The 21224-nt window shown below is 41.4% G+C and overlaps 2 protein-coding genes and 1 long non-coding RNA gene across 3 annotated transcripts; all 3 read left to right on the forward strand.

The window, feature by feature from the left end:
* The first annotated feature begins 12 nt into the window (after window positions 1–12).
* LOC134802117 (cylicin-2-like) lies at window positions 13–5140 on the forward strand. The gene is made up of 11 exons (XM_063774709.1): window positions 13–46; window positions 294–392; window positions 604–702; window positions 917–1015; window positions 1227–1325; window positions 1537–1635; window positions 1850–1948; window positions 2148–2246; window positions 2921–3019; window positions 4600–4695; window positions 4974–5140. Exons 1-11 carry the CDS (start codon window positions 13–15, stop codon window positions 5138–5140), a joined length of 1089 nt encoding a protein of 362 aa, XP_063630779.1.
* Window positions 5141–5527: 387 nt separating this feature from the next.
* Window positions 5528–7443, forward strand: LOC134802249 (uncharacterized). The gene is made up of 3 exons (XR_010145819.1): window positions 5528–5564; window positions 6270–6350; window positions 7428–7443. It is a non-coding gene; the product is annotated as an uncharacterized LOC134802249 (long non-coding RNA).
* A 632-nt stretch (window positions 7444–8075) lies between these two features.
* Window positions 8076–21011, forward strand: LOC134802118 (GRIP and coiled-coil domain-containing protein 2-like). Its single transcript, XM_063774710.1, has 20 exons — window positions 8076–8231; window positions 8754–9008; window positions 9412–9648; window positions 10063–10317; window positions 10720–10974; window positions 11400–11690; window positions 12213–12467; window positions 12870–13106; window positions 13521–13775; window positions 14178–14432; window positions 14835–15071; window positions 15486–15740; window positions 16143–16397; window positions 16800–17036; window positions 17451–17705; window positions 18108–18362; window positions 18788–19078; window positions 19601–19837; window positions 20252–20506; window positions 20850–21011. The coding sequence occupies exons 1-20, from the start codon at window positions 8076–8078 to the stop codon at window positions 21009–21011; spliced, it is 4890 nt and encodes a 1629-aa protein (XP_063630780.1).
* The last annotated feature ends 213 nt before the right edge of the window (window positions 21012–21224 follow it).

The raw sequence follows: 21224 nt of genomic DNA on the forward strand, positions 1-21224 counted from the left end.
TAAAACGCAAGGATGGAGAGTCCATCGTCAGCAATAAGAGTTCCAAGTCAGCGAAAAAAGCACAACAGGAATCATCCGATGGTATGTATAAATACTCAACTAAAACCTGTATGTATATACGACCTTATTGCCTATTACATTAAGGTAGTGTGTACATATTTTGGCACGTTGTCCGTGTCGACATTTAATACCTTGACTGTACCTAACCTGAAAATGCAATTTGTACATATATTTGGTCCGCTAAACAAAATAGTTATTATCACTTCAATTGAGTAACATTATTGTGTTTTCAGAGGAATCTTCTTCGTTGGTAAAACGCAACAATGGAGAGTCCATCGCCAGCAAGAAGCGCTCCAAGTCAGCGAAAAAAGCACAACAGGAATCATCCGATGGTATGTATAAATACACAACTAAAACCTGTCTGTATACCCAACCTTATTGCCTATACATTAAGGCAGTGTGTACATATTTTGGCACTTTGTCCGTGTCGACATTTAATACCTTGACTGTACCTAACCTGAAAATGCAATTTGTACATATATTTGGTCCGCTAAACAAAATAGTTATTATCACTTCAATTGAGTAACATTATTGTGTTTTCAGAGGAATCTTCTTCGTTGGTAAAACGCAACAATGGAGAGTCCATCGCCAGCAAGAAGCGCTCCAAGTCAGCGAAAAAAGCACAACAGGAATCATCCGATGGTATGTATAAATACTCAACTAAAACCTGTATGTATACACGACCTCATTGCCTATAGATTAAGGTAGTGTGTACATATTTTGGCACTTTGTCCGTGTCGATATTTAATACCTTGCCTATAAGTAGGTAACTGAACGCAATTTGTACATACATTTTGGTCCACTAAACAAAATAGTTATTATCATTTCAATTGAGTAACATTATTGTATTTTTCAGAGAAATCTTCTTCGTTGGTAAAACGCAAAAATGGAGAGTCCATCGTCAGCAAAAAGAGCTCCAAGTCAGCGAAAAAAGCACAACAGGAATCATCCGATGGTATGTATAAATACACAACTAAAACCTGTCTGTATACCCAACCTTATTGCCTATACATTAAGGCAGTGTGTACATATTTTGGCACTTTGTCCGTGTCGACATTTAATACCTTGACTGTACCTAACCTGAAAATGCAATTTGTACATATATTTGGTCCGCTAAACAAAATAGTTATTATCACTTCAATTGAGTAACATTATTGTGTTTTCAGAGGAATCTTCTTCGTTGGTAAAACGCAACAATGGAGAGTCCATCGCCAGCAAGAAGCGCTCCAAGTCAGCGAAAAAAGCACAACAGGAATCATCCGATGGTATGTATAAATACACAACTAAAACCTGTCTGTATACCCAACCTTATTGCCTATACATTAAGGCAGTGTGTACATATTTTGGCACTTTGTCCGTGTCGACATTTAATACCTTGACTGTACCTAACCTGAAAATGCAATTTGTACATATATTTGGTCCGCTAAACAAAATAGTTATTATCACTTCAATTGAGTAACATTATTGTGTTTTCAGAGGAATCTTCTTCGTTGGTAAAACGCAACAATGGAGAGTCCATCGCCAGCAAGAAGCGCTCCAAGTCAGCGAAAAAAGCACAACAGGAATCATCCGATGGTATGTATAAATACTCAACTAAAACCTGTATGTATACACGACCTCATTGCCTATAGATTAAGGTAGTGTGTACATATTTTGGCACTTTGTCCGTGTCGATATTTAATACCTTGCCTATAAGTAGGTAACTGAACGCAATTTGTACATACATTTTGGTCCACTAAACAAAATAGTTATTATCATTTCAATTGAGTAACATTATTGTATTTTTCAGAGAAATCTTCTTCGTTGGTAAAACGCAAAAATGGAGAGTCCATCGTCAGCAAAAAGAGCTCCAAGTCAGCGAAAAAAGCACAACAGGAATCATCCGATGGTATATAAAAATACATATAACTAATCTGTATTTGCGTAAAGATACAATCTACAAAGAAAAGTAACACCTTTGCTGCTAAAAATATTAATTAAAAGACATACCTATCAGAGAAATTATTGTTCGAAAACTGTCATCTTTGGAGGAGAGTAGTTTAAATGTGGTTTATCCAAAGCGACCTAAAATCAAGCTTGTTTTACAGAGTCCGCCTTCAGCAAGAAGACCAAAAGAGACGGGACCGTCATCACTGCTCAGTCCAGCTCTGCTGAAAAGAAGAGAGCCGCTTCTGAGAAGAAATCCGGTAATTCCTACTTTTTTACTAAACTGGCTTTAGTGACTTTCATAATTTTTCAGCTGGCATAGCTCTTTCTAAAAGTGTTTCAAAAGGGAGGTCACGACCCTCAACATTGAGGAATGCGATGCGTGGAGGGGGGGAGGGGGATAGCCCTTTAACGTTCTAAGATAAAAAATACACGATTCAAGTCTCATCGCCATTATAAAGTCCTAAAACTTCTGCTAAAAAGATACAGAAGGCTGTTATAGGATGATCACTTTTGCCGTAGGTATAATATTTAAGTAGGCCTTATAAAGGGATAGATCATTTTAAGTTGTTGGCAGACAAAGGGGTTATTGAATCAGTGAACTCGGTTAGATAGGAGAATCACCACGTTCTATCTGATAAATAGTCTCTAAATTTATCTTTAAATTGTGTTTCAATCCCTCGTATTTTATTTAGCAATCAATTTTATGTCGTTTATTTACGCCTTAGACTCACTTGCACCATCCCACTAACCCGGGGTTAAGCGGTTAAACCGTTAACCCAGTGTCAAATTGTACTGGTAACCATGGTAACTTCAGGCTTAACCGGTTAACCCCGGGTTAGTGGAATGGTGCAAGTGGGCTTTAGCATCTGTAGTAGATTAAGTACAAATGGAATTTGAAGCAGATTACTAAACCCAAGTCTGTGCTTTGTAGAAACCTCCGACATAACCAAGAAAGGCAAAGATGGCAGCAAGGTCACTAAAAAAAGCAGCAAGTCAAGCCAAAACAGTGCTCAGGCCCAGGAGAAATCCGGTAAGACTCAATACGAATACTTAATACTTAAGTAATTAACAACGAACCCGAATGTAAAACAAGCAAAATAAAAATATATAAAAAGATAGACAGATGTATAGAGACCAAGAAAAGTCTGCAGGGATTTTGACAGCACACGCAGTGCAAATGTTACTTATCTGACATCATTACTTAATACTATAAAATTGTTAGGTACCTATTTTGATTTGATTTGACCAAGTAATTAATTTTTGTGTAATATTTAGACATTAAATTTAAGAATAAGAAGAATAAAAGAATAAAATGTTTATTTTCTAATGAATATTCACAAAGGTACAGTTTTTACTGACCTCCACACTAGGCAACGCCTGTCCTGTGGAGGAGCTTGACAATTTAGAATACTATCTAAAAAATATATAACAGTAAAGGTAATAATTATAAAGTATTTCAGTGAGACTATTACAAAACTGAATTACACTAGTTTTATCATTTAGAATGTATACAAAGCTAGTCAGCAGGTAATACTGAACACTGTGAAAGAAAAGTAAAACAAACTATTTTTCATCTCAGCAGCTCAAACAAGGGTACTTTGCTCACTGAGCGTGTTTCACTCAGTGAGCAAAATGCGATTTTACTCACTGAGTGAGACAAAATGACATTCAAGTGACCTTTATAGTCAAATGTCATTTCAACATGCGGGGTCTAATACAAGTTCGATATACTTGGGTTCTATTATCTCTGTCCCTCTAGGTATGTTCTCACTGCTTAGGGTGAAAAATTTTGTGTACTACACGAGATCAAAGTTATTTACATCTCGTGCGCTTTTGAATCCCTTACTACGCTCAAGATTCTAAATTAGATTCACTCGCTACGCTCGTGAATCTATTATAGAATCTTTCGCTTGCACGGGACTCAAAATAAGCACTCGAAGAAATATCAAACTTTGATCTCTTGTTGTACAAATAACTATTTGTGTAATATTTAGACATTAAATTCTCTGTAATATTTTGACATTAGTGTACCTATATATTGATTTGGTAGTTTGTTTTTGCAGTTGTTGTAAAACTTATTGTAAATATTACCTATTGCATGCCTGCTCTGGTAGAACATATAAGACACGCTCTTTAAAATGTTATCACCTTGTGTACATAATTCAACTATGTTCTCGCAATAAAAAATATTGATTGATTGATATAAGTACGTCATAATATCATAGAAGTTTACCGTTCAAAATAGCACTTGCACCATCTTGCACTGCGTGTGCTATCAAAATCGTTGCAACTTGTCTTGATTTGACTCTAATTACCTATAATATGTTCTCACCATTACAGCCCGAAAGACTTAAAAAGATGCGATGAAAGATAGGGATTAATATACAGCTTTATACACGCTTTATATATAATATTCTTCTTTGCAAACATGTTAAGGCTGCGATTCCACGATTGCGGTTTTAAGTACCAATAGAATCGCTGCACGCTGAGCGAAGAAAACGAAGTAAGTGATTCCATTGGTTCTTAAAACGCACATCTCTGGTGGAAACGCAGACTAAGACGCAGGTATTATGACGGAAAGTCTTTAATACACCAATTTCATCTCCACAGAGCAATCCAAATGGTCCATCAAAAACGAAAAGAACGGCGAGACTAACGTGGAATTGAACGAGGAAAGGCATAAATCGCAATCTCAGGAAAGCAACGGTGAGCTATCTACCCAAAAATCTTACTCATTCTATAGTTTGGCAAGCCATGTAGGAAATAATTTTCTTTTTCCTTATGCAGAATTTTTAGACACGTCAAGATCGCGTAGTCTTTTTCTAAAAATGCAAAAAAAAAACGAATTATAATGGTAACTGGATTGGAAAATGGAAATACTAGGTACTTACCTGACTTCGACATGTGCATACGGAAGGCAACTTCTGTCAATCTAACAACAAAGTATTTCTTAAAGCACTAATAATTTGATTATTTGTTTTTAGAGTCTTCAGAGAGCTCCGAAACTGTAGAGAAAAACAAGTACGATGACGATGACACAGGTAGGTACAACGTTATACAGGACTTTGGCAATATTGTCAGCAATATTACCATGAATAATAAGTATAATAACGGCATAACTCGGGGTGTTAGTGGACAACACCCCGAGTGATGCCGCTTTGAAACAGAGGAAAGACTGGAAAGAGGCGTACATGGACCAAGTAAAGGAAAAACGTCGCGTCGTATCAGGCTGTCAAGGAGAAAGCATTTGGATTTTATGGTTTTCATCCCTTTAAGCCAAATCCCATAGGAAAAAAGTAGAAAAAAAACAGAGTAAACCTATGCTGGCGCCATCTGACAGTTGCCAACCCCATCAGTTGAAACAAAATGTTTTCATCATAAGCAACAACATTTTTAGTTCAACAACTGTGAACGTCACGTCAGTATGCTCTACATGTATATTACCTACCTACACAAGCAGCCAATATTTTATTAAGAATTTGATATGAATACCTATTTAGTAATACACACTTGAAAATATTATTTTTTTAATTTTTTTACAGTAAATCACAGGCTGGTCGACATAAAACTGCCGAGTAAGTATCACAAAACATACACAAGAACCACTAATTAGAGTAATTACATAAATAGTATAGTACCTATAAATACAAGGTGTAAAAAAATAGTGTGGATCCGTTTAAAGGCATAATATTCGGTATCGTGCTCTGATTATTAATTGATTAGGAAAAAGTAGAAGAAATAATTTCTTGACGCGAAAAAAAAATTGTTTCTATGGGGCTGTAGTCCAAGTCGGCCATCTTTTTCGTCTCATAATTTTTTTTCGTCTAAGTATTTTTTCCCTTAGAGCATTTAGTAACTGGAGACGTCAGGGCTGTCATTTTCGGTACGAAACAGTCTGCCGATTTTTGTGGGGGAGGGGACGTCAAATGTACCTATTGCTATTTCTACATGATTTGTACGTAACGTACAAATACAAATAGCCATGTCAGTCCATACAAAACTTTGCACAATTGTGCAAGTTTTTCGGCAGAGGGGTAAGCTCTTAAAGGCGACTCCAGTTACTAAATGCTCTAAGACTTTTTCCTAATCAGAACACGATACCGAATATGCCCTTAAACGGATCGCCACAATTTTTGTTACACCTTGTGTTAAACATTTATTTTAAATCTTACCAATTCTCACCACATATATTCACACTACCATACTACCATACCTACACATATTCACACTGAAATAGCATAACGAATGTGGTAAATATGGTATTCATATCAAATTCACAGAAAACGAAGAGTACGACATTATAACTGAGGAAGAGGATGGCATTGTGGTCATGAAACTTGTGCCGCGCTCCAGGACTGAGTGTAAGTGTACACTATTAAAAACTACAAGTGCGAGTCGGACTCGCGTTCCAAGGGTTCCGTACATTAAGTGCGAGTCACACTTGACTGCACATTTTCTAATAGGTTTTCCTATCATCTATAGGTAAAGAACTATTTTGTGTATTTTTTTCAAAATTTTTGTCCCAGTAGTTTCGGTAAAGATGGGGCTATTTTCTTAAATAACTTCTAACCTATATATTTTAAAATTATAAAAAAATATATAAGTATTTGAAATTCTCAAAATGAGCTCTTTCATTTGACAACTTTATTTTTTAATTTTCCCATTTACCCCCAAAAGTGGCCCCCATGTTAGAAATTCATTTATTTACGTTACATGTCCCTCTTTGGGTCACTAATTTACATATGTGTAGTTGTGTACCAAATTTCAACTTAATTGGTCTAGTAGTTTCCGAGAAAATAGGCTGTGACAGACGGACAGACAGACAGACAGAAGCACGAGTGATCCTATAACAACTCCTATAAGGATAAGGGTTCCGTTTTTCCCTTTTGAGGTACGGAACCCTAATAATAATATCTAGTCAGCGGCAAGTCACCGCCTGCCTCGATAACGTGTGTTAGCATTGTTATGGCAGGTGTCCGGACCTCTTTGCAATAAGTAACCCAATATTAAGCTCCAGCCAAACTTCATCCATAGCCCTGAATTCTTACCATTTTTGTTACAATAACCCCAATGCCTGCTGAGACCGGTTCACGGGGTATCTATTGTGGTACCCGTGCATGAATGGCTTCTATATAGCAGGCGTTCTACATGACATCAAACTGACTTAAAGGGCCTCTGCGCTGTTGGCTTCGGCCCCACGCACGCCTCCCAAAGGTCCTTGACCCCATGGTCCCGAGATATGGTAAGATATATAATAACAATACATGTAATGCTATTACATGATTCATACCAGCCACTTGCACTTTCCTGTATTGTGTTGTGCAATAATATTTAAATAAACAGATTCCACGGACGGAAGGGAACTTAATATGAACCGTTACTTTATTAATCATTTTTAATAAAATCAAGATGGTTAACAAAACATGTTTCTCCTGCAGGGTACCGCAGGACTCATAAATCTTCCAAGAGCTCTTCATCCGAAGAATCAAGCAAAACTTCACATCATAAACGTATGTATCTTAAGATTCTTAAGTAATCTTAACTAGGTATAGGAAATTAAGTGGGTGCAATTAAAAATTACAATCAATTAAAATTTAAACAATGGACAGTATAACTTTAGATACACAACATACAAACCTCACCTCATGGAACTTGTCCAAAAGACGTCATCAAATGCATTGCGGTTGTCAAAATTCAAGTTATCTTCATTATCTTAACTGGGCCATCGCTGGGCCGTCGTGTAGAGGAGCCATAACCATCGCACGGCCATCTCGCTGGTCCAGCGCTAGGCCATCGTGTAGAGGAGCCATTACAGCTGGCGCCAGTTTCCCCTGCCAATCCCACCAATAGTGTCAAATTCTTGGAAACATCATACATAGATGTCGTCTGCATACATGAGGCATTTAATATCGTACGTTTTTAATATTTTTAGCGAGTCGTTAATATAATTAAAAAAAAATTACATCCTAATACACTTCCCTGCGTAGGTCATCCAGGACATGGAGACAAACACCACGAAGGAAAACCAAAACACCACGAAGGAAAACCAAGACACCACGGAGGAAAACCGCGAGACGATGATTCCGATGGCACTCCGGGAGGCCCAGGTTCTCCGGGAAGCCCAGGGTCACCAGGAAGCCCAGGTTCTCCGGGAAGCCCAGGTTCACCGGGAAGCCCAGGTTCACCGGGAAGCCCAGGCTCACCGGGAAGCCCAGGTTCTCCGGGAAGCCCAGGTCAACCAGGTAAGAATGCTGATAGTTTCGATGAAAAAAATAATAGACGTATATACTCTGGCAAGCCAGCTTTCTCAATAGAAAAAGGCGGCAAATTTCAAAAATGTAAGCGCGGCTGATCAATCTCCCATATACAGCTTTTTTCCGCTGACAAAATTGGCTATATTTCATTGAACATTTTCTGAATGCGAACAAGCATTTTTTGGTAGTGGCAACATTACCTTCGTTTGCTCAATGAAATTTTTTTTACAAACCTTTTATTTCAACCCTGTGTGTGGCTTTGATGACATTTTTATAAGTAGTACAGATGTGGTGCATATGTCGTCTGCATACATGAAGCATTTAATATCGTACATTTTTAATATTTTTAGACATAGACATAGACATAGAAAATTTTTATTTAACACCACATTGAAAAATGTTTACAGGCAATGCTACAAAACATTATAAGCCTTAGAATTAAACTTAAATAGGCAAAAAGCGAGTCGTTAAAATAAATAATATTACATCCTAATACGCCTCCATCCGTAGGTCATCCAGGATATGGAGGCAAACACCACGGAGGAAAACCAAAACACCACGGAGGAAAACCAAGACACCACGGAGGAAAACCAGGAGACGATGATTCCGATGGCACTCCGGGAGGCCCAGGTTCTCCGGGAAGCCCAGGCTCACCGGGAACCCCAGGTACACCGGGAACCCCAGGTACTCCGGGAACCCCAGGTACTCCGGGAACCCCAGGTACACCGGGAAGCCCAGGTACACCGGGAGGCCCAGGTCAATCAGGTAAGAATGCCGATTGTTTCGATGAAGTAAATAGTGGACGTATATACTCTGGCAAGCCAGCATTCTCAGTAGAAAAAGGCGGTAAATTTAAAAAAATGTAAGCGGGACGGATCAGTCTCCCATATATATACATTTTGAATTTCACGCTTTTTTCCACTGACAAAATTGGCTAAATTTCTGAATGCGAACACGCATTTTTTGTTGGTGGCAACATTACCTTCGTTTGCTCAAGAAAAAAATTTTGACAAACCTTTTATTTCAACCCTGTGTGTGGCTTTGATGACATTTGTATGTAGTGCATATGTCGTCTGCATACATGAAGCAATTAATATCGTACATTTTTAATATTTTTAGCGAGTCGTTAAAATAAATAATTTACATCCTAATACGCTTCCCTGCGTAGGTCATCCAGGACATGGAGGCAAACACCACGGAGGAAAACCAAAACACCACGGAGGAAAACCAAGACACCATGGAGGAAAACCAGGAGACGATGATTCCGATGGCACTCCGGGAAGCCCAGGTTCTCCAGGAAGCCCAGGGTCACCAGGAAGCCCAGGCTCACCAGGAAGCCCAGGTTCACCGGGAAGCCCAGGCTCACCGGGAAGCCCAGGTTCACCGGGAAGCCCAGGTCAACCAGGTAAGAATGCTGATAGTCTCGATGAAAAAAATAGTAGACGTATATACTCTGGCAAGCCAGCTTTGTCAATAGAAAAAGACGGCAAATTTAAAAAATGTAAGCGCGGCTGATCAATCTCCCATGTACAGCTTTTTTCCGCTGACAAAATTGGGTATATTTCATTGAAAATTTTCTGAATGCGAACTAGCATTTTTTGGTAGTGGCAACATTACCTTCGTTTGCTCAAGGAAAAATTTTTGACAAAACTTTTGTTTCAACTCTGTGTGTGGCTTTGATGACATTTTTTATAAGTAGTACAGATGTAGTGCATATGTTGTCTGCATACATGAAGCATTTAATATCGTACATTTTTAATATTTTTAGCGAGTCGTTAAAATAAATAATGTGACATCCTAAATACGCTTCCCTGCGTAGGTCATCCAGGAGATGGAGGCAAACACCACGGAGGAAAACCAAAACACCACGGAGGAAAACCAAGACACCACGGAGGAAAACCAGGAGACGATGATTCCGATGGCACTCCGGGAGGCCCAGGTTCTCCGGGAAGCCCAGGCTCACCGGGAACCCCAGGTACACCGGGAACCCCAGGTACTCCGGGAACCCCAGGTACTCCGGGAACCCCAGGTACACCGGGAAGCCCAGGTACACCGGGAGGCCCAGGTCAATCAGGTAAGAATGCCGATTGTTTCGATGAAGTAAATAGTGGACGTATATACTCTGGCAAGCCAGCATTCTCAGTAGAAAAAGGCGGTAAATTAAAAAAATGTAAGCGGGACGGATCAGTCTCCCATATATATACATTTTGAATTTCACGCTTTTTTCCACTGACAAAATTGGCTAAATTTCTGAATGCGAACAAGCATTTTTTGGTGGTGGCAACATTACCTTCGTTTGCTCAAGAAAAAAATTTTGACAAACCTTTTATTTCAACCCTGTGTGTGGCTTTGATGACATTTGTATGTAGTGCATATGTCGTCTGCATACATGAAGCAATTAATATCGTACATTTTTAATATTTTTAGCGAGTCGTTAAAATAAATAATTTACATCCTAATACGCTTCCCTGCGTAGGTCATCCAGGACATGGAGGCAAACACCACGGAGGAAAACCAAAACACCACGGAGGAAAACCAAGACACCACGGAGGAAAACCAGGAGACGATGATTCCGATGGCACTCCGGGAGGCCCAGGTTCTCCGGGAAGCCCAGGCTCACCGGGAACCCCAGGTACACCGGGAACCCCAGGTACTCCGGGAACCCCAGGTACTCCGGGAACCCCAGGTACACCGGGAAGCCCAGGTACACCGGGAGGCCCAGGTCAATCAGGTAAGAATGCTGATTGTTTCGATGAAGTAAATAGTGGACGTATATACTCTGGCAAGCCAGCATTCTCAGTAGAAAAAGGCGGTAAATTAAAAAAATGTAAGCGCGCCGGATCAATCTTCCATATACAGTTTGAATTTCACGCTCTTTTCCACTGACAAAATTGGCTATATTTCATTGAAAATTTTCTTAATGCGTACAATCATTTTTTGGTAGTGGCAACATTACCGTCGTTTGCTCAAGGAAAAATTTTTGACAAACCTTTTATTTCAACCCTGTGTGTGGCTTTGATGACATTTTTATAAGTAGTACAGATGTAGTGCATACGTCGTCTGCATACATGAAGCATTTAATATCGTACATTTTTAATATTTTTAGAGAGTCTTTGAAATAAATAATATAACATCCTAATACGCTTCCCTGCGTAGGTCATCCAGGACATGGAGGCAAACACCACGGAGAAAAACCAAAACACCACGGAGGAAAACCAAGACACCACGGAGGGAAACCAGGAGACGATGATTTCGATGGCACTCCGGGAGGCCCAGGTTATCCGGGAAGTCCAGGGTCACCAGGAAGCCCAGGTTCACCGGGAAGCCCAGGCTCACCGGGAAGCCCAGGTTCACCGGGAAGCCCAGGTTCACCGGGAAGCCCAGGTTCACCGGGAAGCCCAGGCTCACCGGGAAGCCCAGGTTCTCCGGGAAGCCCAGGTCAATCAGGTAAGAATGCTGATAGTTTCGATGAAAAAAATAATAGACGTATATACTCTGGCAAGCCAGCTTTCTCAATAGAAAAAGGCGGCAAATTTCAAAAATGTAAGCGCGGCTGATCAATCTCCCATATACAGCTTTTTTCCGCTGACAAAATTGGCTATATTTCATTGAACATTTTCTGAATGCGAACAAGCATTTTTTGGTAGTGGCAACATTACCTTCGTTTGCTCAATGAAATTTTTTTTACAAACCTTTTATTTCAACCCTGTGTGTGGCTTTGATGACATTTTTATAAGTAGTACAGATGTGGTGCATATGTCGTCTGCATACATGAAGCATTTAATATCGTACATTTTTAATATTTTTAGACATAGACATAGACATAGAAAATTTTTATTTAACACCACATTGAAAAATGTTTACAGGCAATGCTACAAAACATTATAAGCCTTAGAATTAAACTTAAATAGGCAAAAAGCGAGTCGTTAAAATAAATAATATTACATCCTAATACGCCTCCATCCGTAGGTCATCCAGGATATGGAGGCAAACACCACGGAGGAAAACCAAAACACCACGGAGGAAAACCAAGACACCACGGAGGAAAACCAGGAGACGATGATTCCGATGGCACTCCGGGAGGCCCAGGTTCTCCGGGAAGCCCAGGCTCACCGGGAACCCCAGGTACACCGGGAACCCCAGGTACTCCGGGAACCCCAGGTACTCCGGGAACCCCAGGTACACCGGGAAGCCCAGGTACACCTGGAGGCCCAGGTCAATCAGGTAAGAATGCCGATTGTTTCGATGAAGTAAATAGTGGACGTATGTACTCTGGCAAGCCAGCATTCTCAGTAGAAAAAGGCGGTAAATTAAAAAAATGTAAGCGGGACGGATCAGTCTCCCATATCTATACATTTTGAATTTCACGCTTTTTTCCACTGACAAAATTGGCTAAATTTCTGAATGCGAACACGCATTTTTTGTTGGTGGCAACATTACCTTCGTTTGCTCAAGAAAAAAATTTTGACAAACCTTTTATTTCAACCCTGTGTGTGGCTTTGATGACATTTGTATGTAGTGCATATGTCGTCTGCATACATGAAGCAATTAATATCGTACATTTTTAATATTTTTAGCGAGTCGTTAAAATAAATAATTTACATCCTAATACGCTTCCCTGCGTAGGTCATCCAGGACATGGAGGCAAACACCACGGAGGAAAACCAAAACACCACGGAGGAAAACCAAGGCACCATGGAGGAAAACCAGGAGACGATGATTCCGATGGCACTCCGGGAAGCCCAGGTTCTCCAGGAAGCCCAGGGTCACCAGGAAGCCCAGGCTCACCAGGAAGCCCAGGTTCACCGGGAAGCCCAGGCTCACCGGGAAGCCCAGGTTCACCGGGAAGCCCAGGTCAACAAGGTAAGAATGCTGATAGTCTCGATGAAAAAAATAGTAGACGTATATACTCTGGCAAGCCAGCTTTGTCAATAGAAAAAGACGGCAAATTTAAAAAATGTAAGCGCGGCTGATCAATCTCCCATGTACAGCTTTTTTCCGCTGACAAAATTGGGTATATTTCATTGAAAATTTTCTGAATGCGAACTAGCATTTTTTGGTAGTGGCAACATTACCTTCGATTGCTCAAGGAAAAATTTTTGACAAAACTTTTGTTTCAACTCTGTGTGTGGCTTTGATGACATTTTTTATAAGTAGTACAGATGTAGTGCATATGTTGTCTGCATACATGAAGCATTTAATATCGTACATTTTTAATATTTTTAGCGAGTCGTTAAAATAAATAATGTGACATCCTAAATACGCTTCCCTGCGTAGGTCATCCAGGAGATGGAGGCAAACACCACGGAGGAAAACCAAAACACCACGGAGGAAAACCAAGAAACCACGGAGGAAAACCAGGAGACGATGATTCCGATGGCACTCCGGGAGGCCCAGGTTCTCCGGGAAGCCCAGGCTCACCGGGAACCCCAGGTACACCGGGAACCCCAGGTACTCCGGGAACCCCAGGTACTCCGGGAACCCCAGGTACACCGGGAAGCCCAGGTACACCGGGAGGCCCAGGTCAATCAGGTAAGAATGCCGATTGTTTCGATGAAGTAAATAGTGGACGTATATACTCTGGCAAGCCAGCATTCTCAGTAGAAAAAGGCGGTAAATTAAAAAAATGTAAGCGGGACGGATCAGTCTCCCATATATATAGATTTTGAATTTCACGCTTTTTTCCACTGACAAAATTGGCTAAATTTCTGAATGCAAACAAGCATTTTTTGGTGGTGGCAACATTACCTTCGTTTGCTCAAGAAAAAAATTTTGACAAACATTTTATTTCAACCCTGTGTGTGGCTTTGATGACATTTGTATGTAGTGCATATGTCGTCTGCATACATGAAGCAATTAATATCGTACATTTTTAATATTTTTAGCGAGTCGTTAAAATAAATAATTTACATCCTAATACGCTTCCCTGCGTAGGTCATCCAGGACATGGAGGCAAACACCACGGAGGAAAACCAAAACACCACGGAGGAAAACCAAGACACCACGGAGGAAAACCAGGAGACGATGATTCCGATGGCACTCCGGGAGGCCCAGGTTCTCCGGGAAGCCCAGGCTCACCGGGAACCCCAGGTACACCGGGAACCCCAGGTACTCCGGGAACCCCAGGTACTCCGGGAACCCCAGGTACACCGGGAAGCCCAGGTACACCGGGAGGCCCAGGTCAATCAGGTAAGAATGCCGATTGTTTCGATGAAGTAAATAGTGGACGTATATACTCTGGCAAGCCAGCATTCTCAGTAGAAAAAGGCGGTAAATTAAAAAAATGTAAGCGGGACGGATCAGTCTCCCATATATATACATTTTGAATTTCACGCTTTTTTCCACTGACAAAATTGGCTAAATTTCTGAATGCGAACACGCATTTTTTGTTGGTGGCAACATTACCTTCGTTTGCTCAAGGAAAAAATTTTGACAAACCTTTTATTTCAACCCTGTGTGTGGCTTTGATGACATTTGTATGTAGTGCATATGTCGTCTGCATACATGAAGCAATTAATATCGTACATTTTTAATATTTTTAGCGAGTCGTTAAAATAAATAATTTACATCCTAATACGCTTCCCTGTGTAGGTCATCCAGGACATGGAGGCAAACACCACGGAGGAAAACCAAAACACCACGGAGGAAAACCAAGACACCATGGAGGAAAACCAGGAGACGATGATTCCGATGGCACTCCGGGAAGCCCAGGTTCTCCAGGAAGCCCAGGGTCACCAGGAAGCCCAGGCTCACCAGGAAGCCCAGGTTCACCGGGAAGCCCAGGCTCACCGGGAAGCCCAGGTTCACCGGGAAGCCCAGGTCAACCAGGTAAGAATGCTGATAGTCTCGATGAAAAAAATAGTAGACGTATATACTCTGGCAAGCCAGCTTTGTCAATAGAAAAAGACGGCAAATTTAAAAAATGTAAGCGCGGCTGATCAATCTCCCATGTACAGCTTTTTTCCGCTGACAAAATTGGGTATATTTCATTGAAAATTTTCTGAATGCGAACTAGCATTTTTTGGTAGTGGCAACATTACCTTCGTTTGCTCAAGGAAAAATTTTTGACAAAACTTTTGTTTCAACTCTGTGTGTGGCTTTGATGACATTTTTTATAAGTAGTACAGATGTAGTGCATATGTTGTCTGCATACATGAAGCATTTAATATCGTACATTTTAAATATTTTTAGCGAGTCGTTAAAATAAATAATGTGACATCCTAAATACGCTTCCCTGCGTAGGTCATCCAGGAGATGGAGGCAAACACCACGGAGGAAAACCAAAACACCACGGAGGAAAACCAAGAAACCACGGAGGAAAACCAGGAGACGATGATTCCGATGGCACTCCGGGAGGCCCAGGTTCTCCGGGAAGCCCAGGCTCACCGGGAACCCCAGGTACACCGGGAACCCCAGGTACTCCGGGAACCCCAGGTACTCCGGGAACCCCAGGTACACCGGGAAGCCCAGGTACACCGGGAGGCCCAGGTCAATCAGGTAAGAATGCCGATTGTTTCGATGAAGTAAATAGTGGACGTATATACTCTGGCAAGCCAGCATTCTCAGTAGAAAAAGGCGGTAAATTAAAAAAATGTAAGCGGGACGGATCAGTCTCCCATATATATAGATTTTGAATTTCACGCTTTTTTCCACTGACAAAATTGGCTAAATTTCTGAATGCAAACAAGCATTTTTTGGTGGTGGCAACATTACCTTCGTTTGCTCAAGAAAAAAATTTTGACAAACATTTTATTTCAACCCTGTGTGTGGCTTTGATGACATTTGTATGTAGTGCATATGTCGTCTGCATACATGAAGCAATTAATATCGTACATTTTTAATATTTTTAGCGAGTCGTTAAAATAAATAATTTACATCCTAATACGCTTCCCTGCGTAGGTCATCCAGGACATGGAGGCAAACACCACGGAGGAAAACCAAAACACCACGGAGGAAAACCAAGACACCACGGAGGAAAACCAGGAGACGATGATTCCGATGGCACTCCGGGAGGCCCAGGTTCTCCGGGAAGCCCAGGCTCACCGGGAACCCCAGGTACACCGGGAACCCCAGGTACTCCGGGAACCCCAGGTACTCCGGGAACCCCAGGTACACCGGGAAGCCCAGGTACACCGGGAGGCCCAGGTCAATCAGGTAAGAATGCCGATTGTTTCGATGAAGTAAATAGTGGACGTATATACTCTGGCAAGCCAGCATTCTCAGTAGAAAAAGGCGGTAAATTAAAAAAATGTAAGCGGGACGGATCAGTCTCCCATATATATACATTTTGAATTTCACGCTTTTTTCCACTGACAAAATTGGCTAAATTTCTGAATGCGAACACGCATTTTTTGTTGGTGGCAACATTACCTTCGTTTGCTCAAGAAAAAAATTTTGACAAACCTTTTATTTCAACCCTGTGTGTGGCTTTGATGACATTTGTATGTAGTGCATATGTCGTCTGCATACATGAAGCAATTAATATCGTACATTTTTAATATTTTTAGCGAGTCGTTAAAATAAATAATTTACATCCTAATACGCTTCCCTGTGTAGGTCATCCAGGACATGGAGGCAAACACCACGGAGGAAAACCAAAACACCACGGAGGAAAACCAAGACACCATGGAGGAAAACCAGGAGACGATGATTCCGATGGCACTCCGGGAAGCCCAGGTTCTCCAGGAAGCCCAGGGTCACCAGGAAGCCCAGGCTCACCAGGAAGCCCAGGTTCACCGGGAAGCCCAGGCTCACCGGGAAGCCCAGGTTCACCGGGAAGCCCAGGTCAACCAGGTAAGAATGCTGATAGTCTCGATGAAAAAAATAGTAGACGTATATACTCTGGCAAGCCAGCTTTGTCAATAGAAAAAGACGGCAAATTTAAAAAATGTAAGCGCGGCTGATCAATCTCCCATGTACAGCTTTTTTCCGCTGACAAAATTGGGTATATTTCATTGAAAATTTTCTGAATGCGAACTAGCATTTTTTGGTAGTGGCAACATTACCTTCGTTTGCTCAAGGAAAAATTTTTGACAAAACTTTTGTTTCAACTCTGTGTGTGGCTTTGATGACATTTTTTATAAGTAGTACAGATGTAGTGCATATGTTGTCTGCATACATGAAGCATTTAATATCGTACATTTTAAATATTTTTAGCGAGTCGTTAAAATAAATAATGTGACATCCTAAATACGCTTCCCTGCGTAGGTCATCCAGGAGATGGAGGCAAACACCACGGAGGAAAACCAAAACACCACGGAGGAAAACCAAGACACCACGGAGGAAAACCAGGAGACGATGATTCCGATGGCACTCCGGGAGGCCCAGGTTCTCCGGGAAGCCCAGGCTCACCGGGAACCCCAGGTACACCGGGAACCCCAGGTACTCCGGGAACCCCAGGTACTCCGGGAACCCCAGGTACACCGGGAAGCCCAGGTACACCGGGAGGCCCAGGTCAATCAGGTAAGAATGCCAATTGTTTCGATGAAGTAAATAGTGGACGTATATACTCTGGCAAGCCAGCATTCTCAGTAGAAAAAGGCGGTAAATTAAAAAAATGTAAGCGGGACGGATCAGTCTCCCATATATATACATTTTGAATTTCACGCTTTTTTCCACTGACAAAATTGGCTAAATTTCTGAATGCGAACAAGCATTTTTTGGTGGTGGCAACATTACCTTCGTTTGCTCAAGAAAAAAATTTTGACAAACCTTTTATTTCAACCCTGTGTGTGGCTTTGATGACATTTGTATGTAGTGCATATGTCGTCTGCATACATGAAGCAATTAATATCGTACATTTTTAATATTTTTAGCGAGTCGTTAAAATAAATAATTTACATCCTAATACGCTTCCCTGCGTAGGTCATCCAGGACATGGAGGCAAACACCACGGAGGAAAACCAAAACACCACGGAGGAAAACCAAGACACCACGGAGGAAAACCAGGAGACGATGATTCCGATGGCACTCCGGGAGGCCCAGGTTCTCCGGGAAGCCCAGGCTCACCGGGAACCCCAGGTACACCGGGAACCCCAGGTACTCCGGGAACCCCAGGTACTCCGGGAACCCCAGGTACACCGGGAAGCCCAGGTACACCGGGAGGCCCAGGTCAATCAGGTAAGAATGCTGATTGTTTCGATGAAGTAAATAGTGGACGTATATACTCTGGCAAGCCAGCATTCTCAGTAGAAAAAGGCGGTAAATTAAAAAAATGTAAGCGCGCCGGATCAATCTTCCATATACAGTTTGAATTTCACGCTCTTTTCCACTGACAAAATTGGCTATATTTCATTGAAAATTTTCTTAATGCGTACAATCATTTTTTGGTAGTGGCAACATTACCGTCGTTTGCTCAAGGAAAAATTTTTGACAAACCTTTTATTTCAACCCTGTGTGTGGCTTTGATGACATTTTTATAAGTAGTACAGATGTAGTGCATACGTCGTCTGCATACATGAAGCATTTAATATCGTACATTTTTAATATTTTTAGAGAGTCTTTGAAATAAATAATATAACATCCTAATACGCTTCCCTGCGTAGGTCATCCAGGACATGGAGGCAAACACCACGGAGAAAAACCAAAACACCACGGAGGAAAACCAAGACACCACGGAGGGAAACCAGGAGACGATGATTTCGATGGCACTCCGGGAGGCCCAGGTTATCCGGGAAGTCCAGGGTCACCAGGAAGCCCAGGTTCACCGGGAAGCCCAGGCTCACCGGGAAGCCCAGGTTCACCGGGAAGCCCAGGTTCACCGGGAAGCCCAGGTTCACCGGGAAGCCCAGGCTCACCGGGAAGCCCAGGTTCTCCGGGAAGCCCAGGTCAACCAGGTAAGAATGCTGATAGTTTCGATGAAAAAAATAATAGACGTATATACTCTGGCAAGCCAGCTTTCTCAATAGAAAAAGGCGGCAAATTTCAAAAATGTAAGCGCGGCTGATCAATCTCCCATATACAGCTTTTTTCCGCTGACAAAATTGGCTATATTTCATTGAACATTTTCTGAATGCGAACAAGCATTTTTTGGTAGTGGCAACATTACCTTCGTTTGCTCAATGAAATTTTTTTTACAAACCTTTTAGTTCAACCCTGTGTGTGGCTTTGATGACATTTTTATAAGTAGTACAGATGTGGTGCATATGTCGTCTGCATACATGAAGCATTTAATATCGTACATTTTTAATATTTTTAGACATAGACATAGACATAGAAAATTTTTATTTAACACCACATTGAAAAATGTTTACAGGCAATGCTACAAAACATTATAAGCCTTAGAATTAAACTTAAATAGGCAAAAAGCGAGTCGTTAAAATAAATAATATTACATCCTAATACGCCTCCATCCGTAGGTCATCCAGGATATGGAGGCAAACACCACGGAGGAAAACCAAAACACCACGGAGGAAAACCAAGACACCATGGAGGAAAACCAGGAGACGATGATTCCGATGGCACTCCGGGAAGCCCAGGTTCTCCAGGAAGCCCAGGGTCACCAGGAAGCCCAGGCTCACCAGGAAGCCCAGGTTCACCGGGAAGCCCAGGCTCACCGGGAAGCCCAGGTTCACCGGGAAGCCCAGGTCAACCAGGTAAGAATGCTGATAGTCTCGATGAAAAAAATAGTAGACGTATAGACTCTGGCAAGCCAGCTTTGTCAATAGAAAAAGACGGCAAATTTAAAAAATGTAAGCGCGGCTGATCAATCTCCCATGTACAGCTTTTTTCCGCTGACAAAATTGGGTATATTTCATTGAAAATTTTCTGAATGCGAACTAGCATTTTTTGGTAGTGGCAACATTACCTTCGTTTGCTCAAGGAAAATTTTTTGACAAAACTTTTGTTTCAACTCTGTGTGTGGCTTTGATGACATTTTTTATAAGTAGTACAGATGTAGTGCATATGTTGTCTGCATACATGAAGCATTTAATATCGTACATTTTTAATATTTTTAGCGAGTCGTTAAAATAAATAATGTGACATCCTAAATACGCTTCCCTGCGTAGGTCATCCAGGAGATGGAGGCAAACACCACGGAGGAAAACCAAAACACCACGGAGGAAAACCAAGACACCACGGAGGAAAACCAGGAGACGATGATTCCGATGGCACTCCGGGAGGCCCAGGTTCTCCGGGAAGCCCAGGCTCACCGGGAACCCCAGGTACACCGGGAACCCCAGGTACTCCGGGAACCCCAGGTACTCCGGGAACCCCAGGTACACCGGGAAGCCCAGGTACACCGGGAGGCCCAGGTCAATCAGGTAAGAATGCCGATTGTTTCGATGAAGTAAATAGTGGACGTATATACTCTGGCAAGCCATTATTTTCGGAATTAAAAAGTGTTTTTATTCAAGTGGTAGTCCTTTTTAACATAGATTGAATGAACTCTGACTAAAATATATATCTCTGGATCTCTGGCTGTCTCAAATAAATGTATTTTGTTTTGATAAGTATCTTAGTTCTGCCATGAAATTCTACTTGGTGTTCATATAACGAAATATGGGACATAATAAACTAGGTATTTCATTTAAATATCTAACTCAGCTCTTGGTTTATGTATTTTGACGCATGGTTGCAATATTAACTCAAGAATGTATTAACCAGGTCAACCAGGAGGCCCAGGCAGACCAGGTAAACCGAGCCATCCGGGCAAACCGGGCAAGCGGGGCCATGGAAAGGTCTGTGTATGCTACGACAGCATCGAAGATATCCCATGGAACGTCCGCCGCCAGATCGGAGCCCAGTTTTAAATGGACATGCCACTAAAATAGCCCATTTCTACGACGTAAAGATCTCTTACGACGCACGGAAAACGAACGACAAACGAATGAATTTTAAATCACTTAATTTTAATACATACATTATATTTATTTATATTGAGCAATGTGAAAACTAAAAAAAAAAAATGCTATATGTTCTTAAATAGATTGTATTATTTTATCTATCACAATATACAAGTAGATGGTACCTATTAAGATG

Source organism: Cydia splendana, chromosome 24, assembly GCF_910591565.1.
Source record: "Cydia splendana chromosome 24, ilCydSple1.2, whole genome shotgun sequence".
In the NCBI taxonomy this organism is placed as follows: Eukaryota; Metazoa; Arthropoda; class Insecta; order Lepidoptera; family Tortricidae; genus Cydia; species Cydia splendana.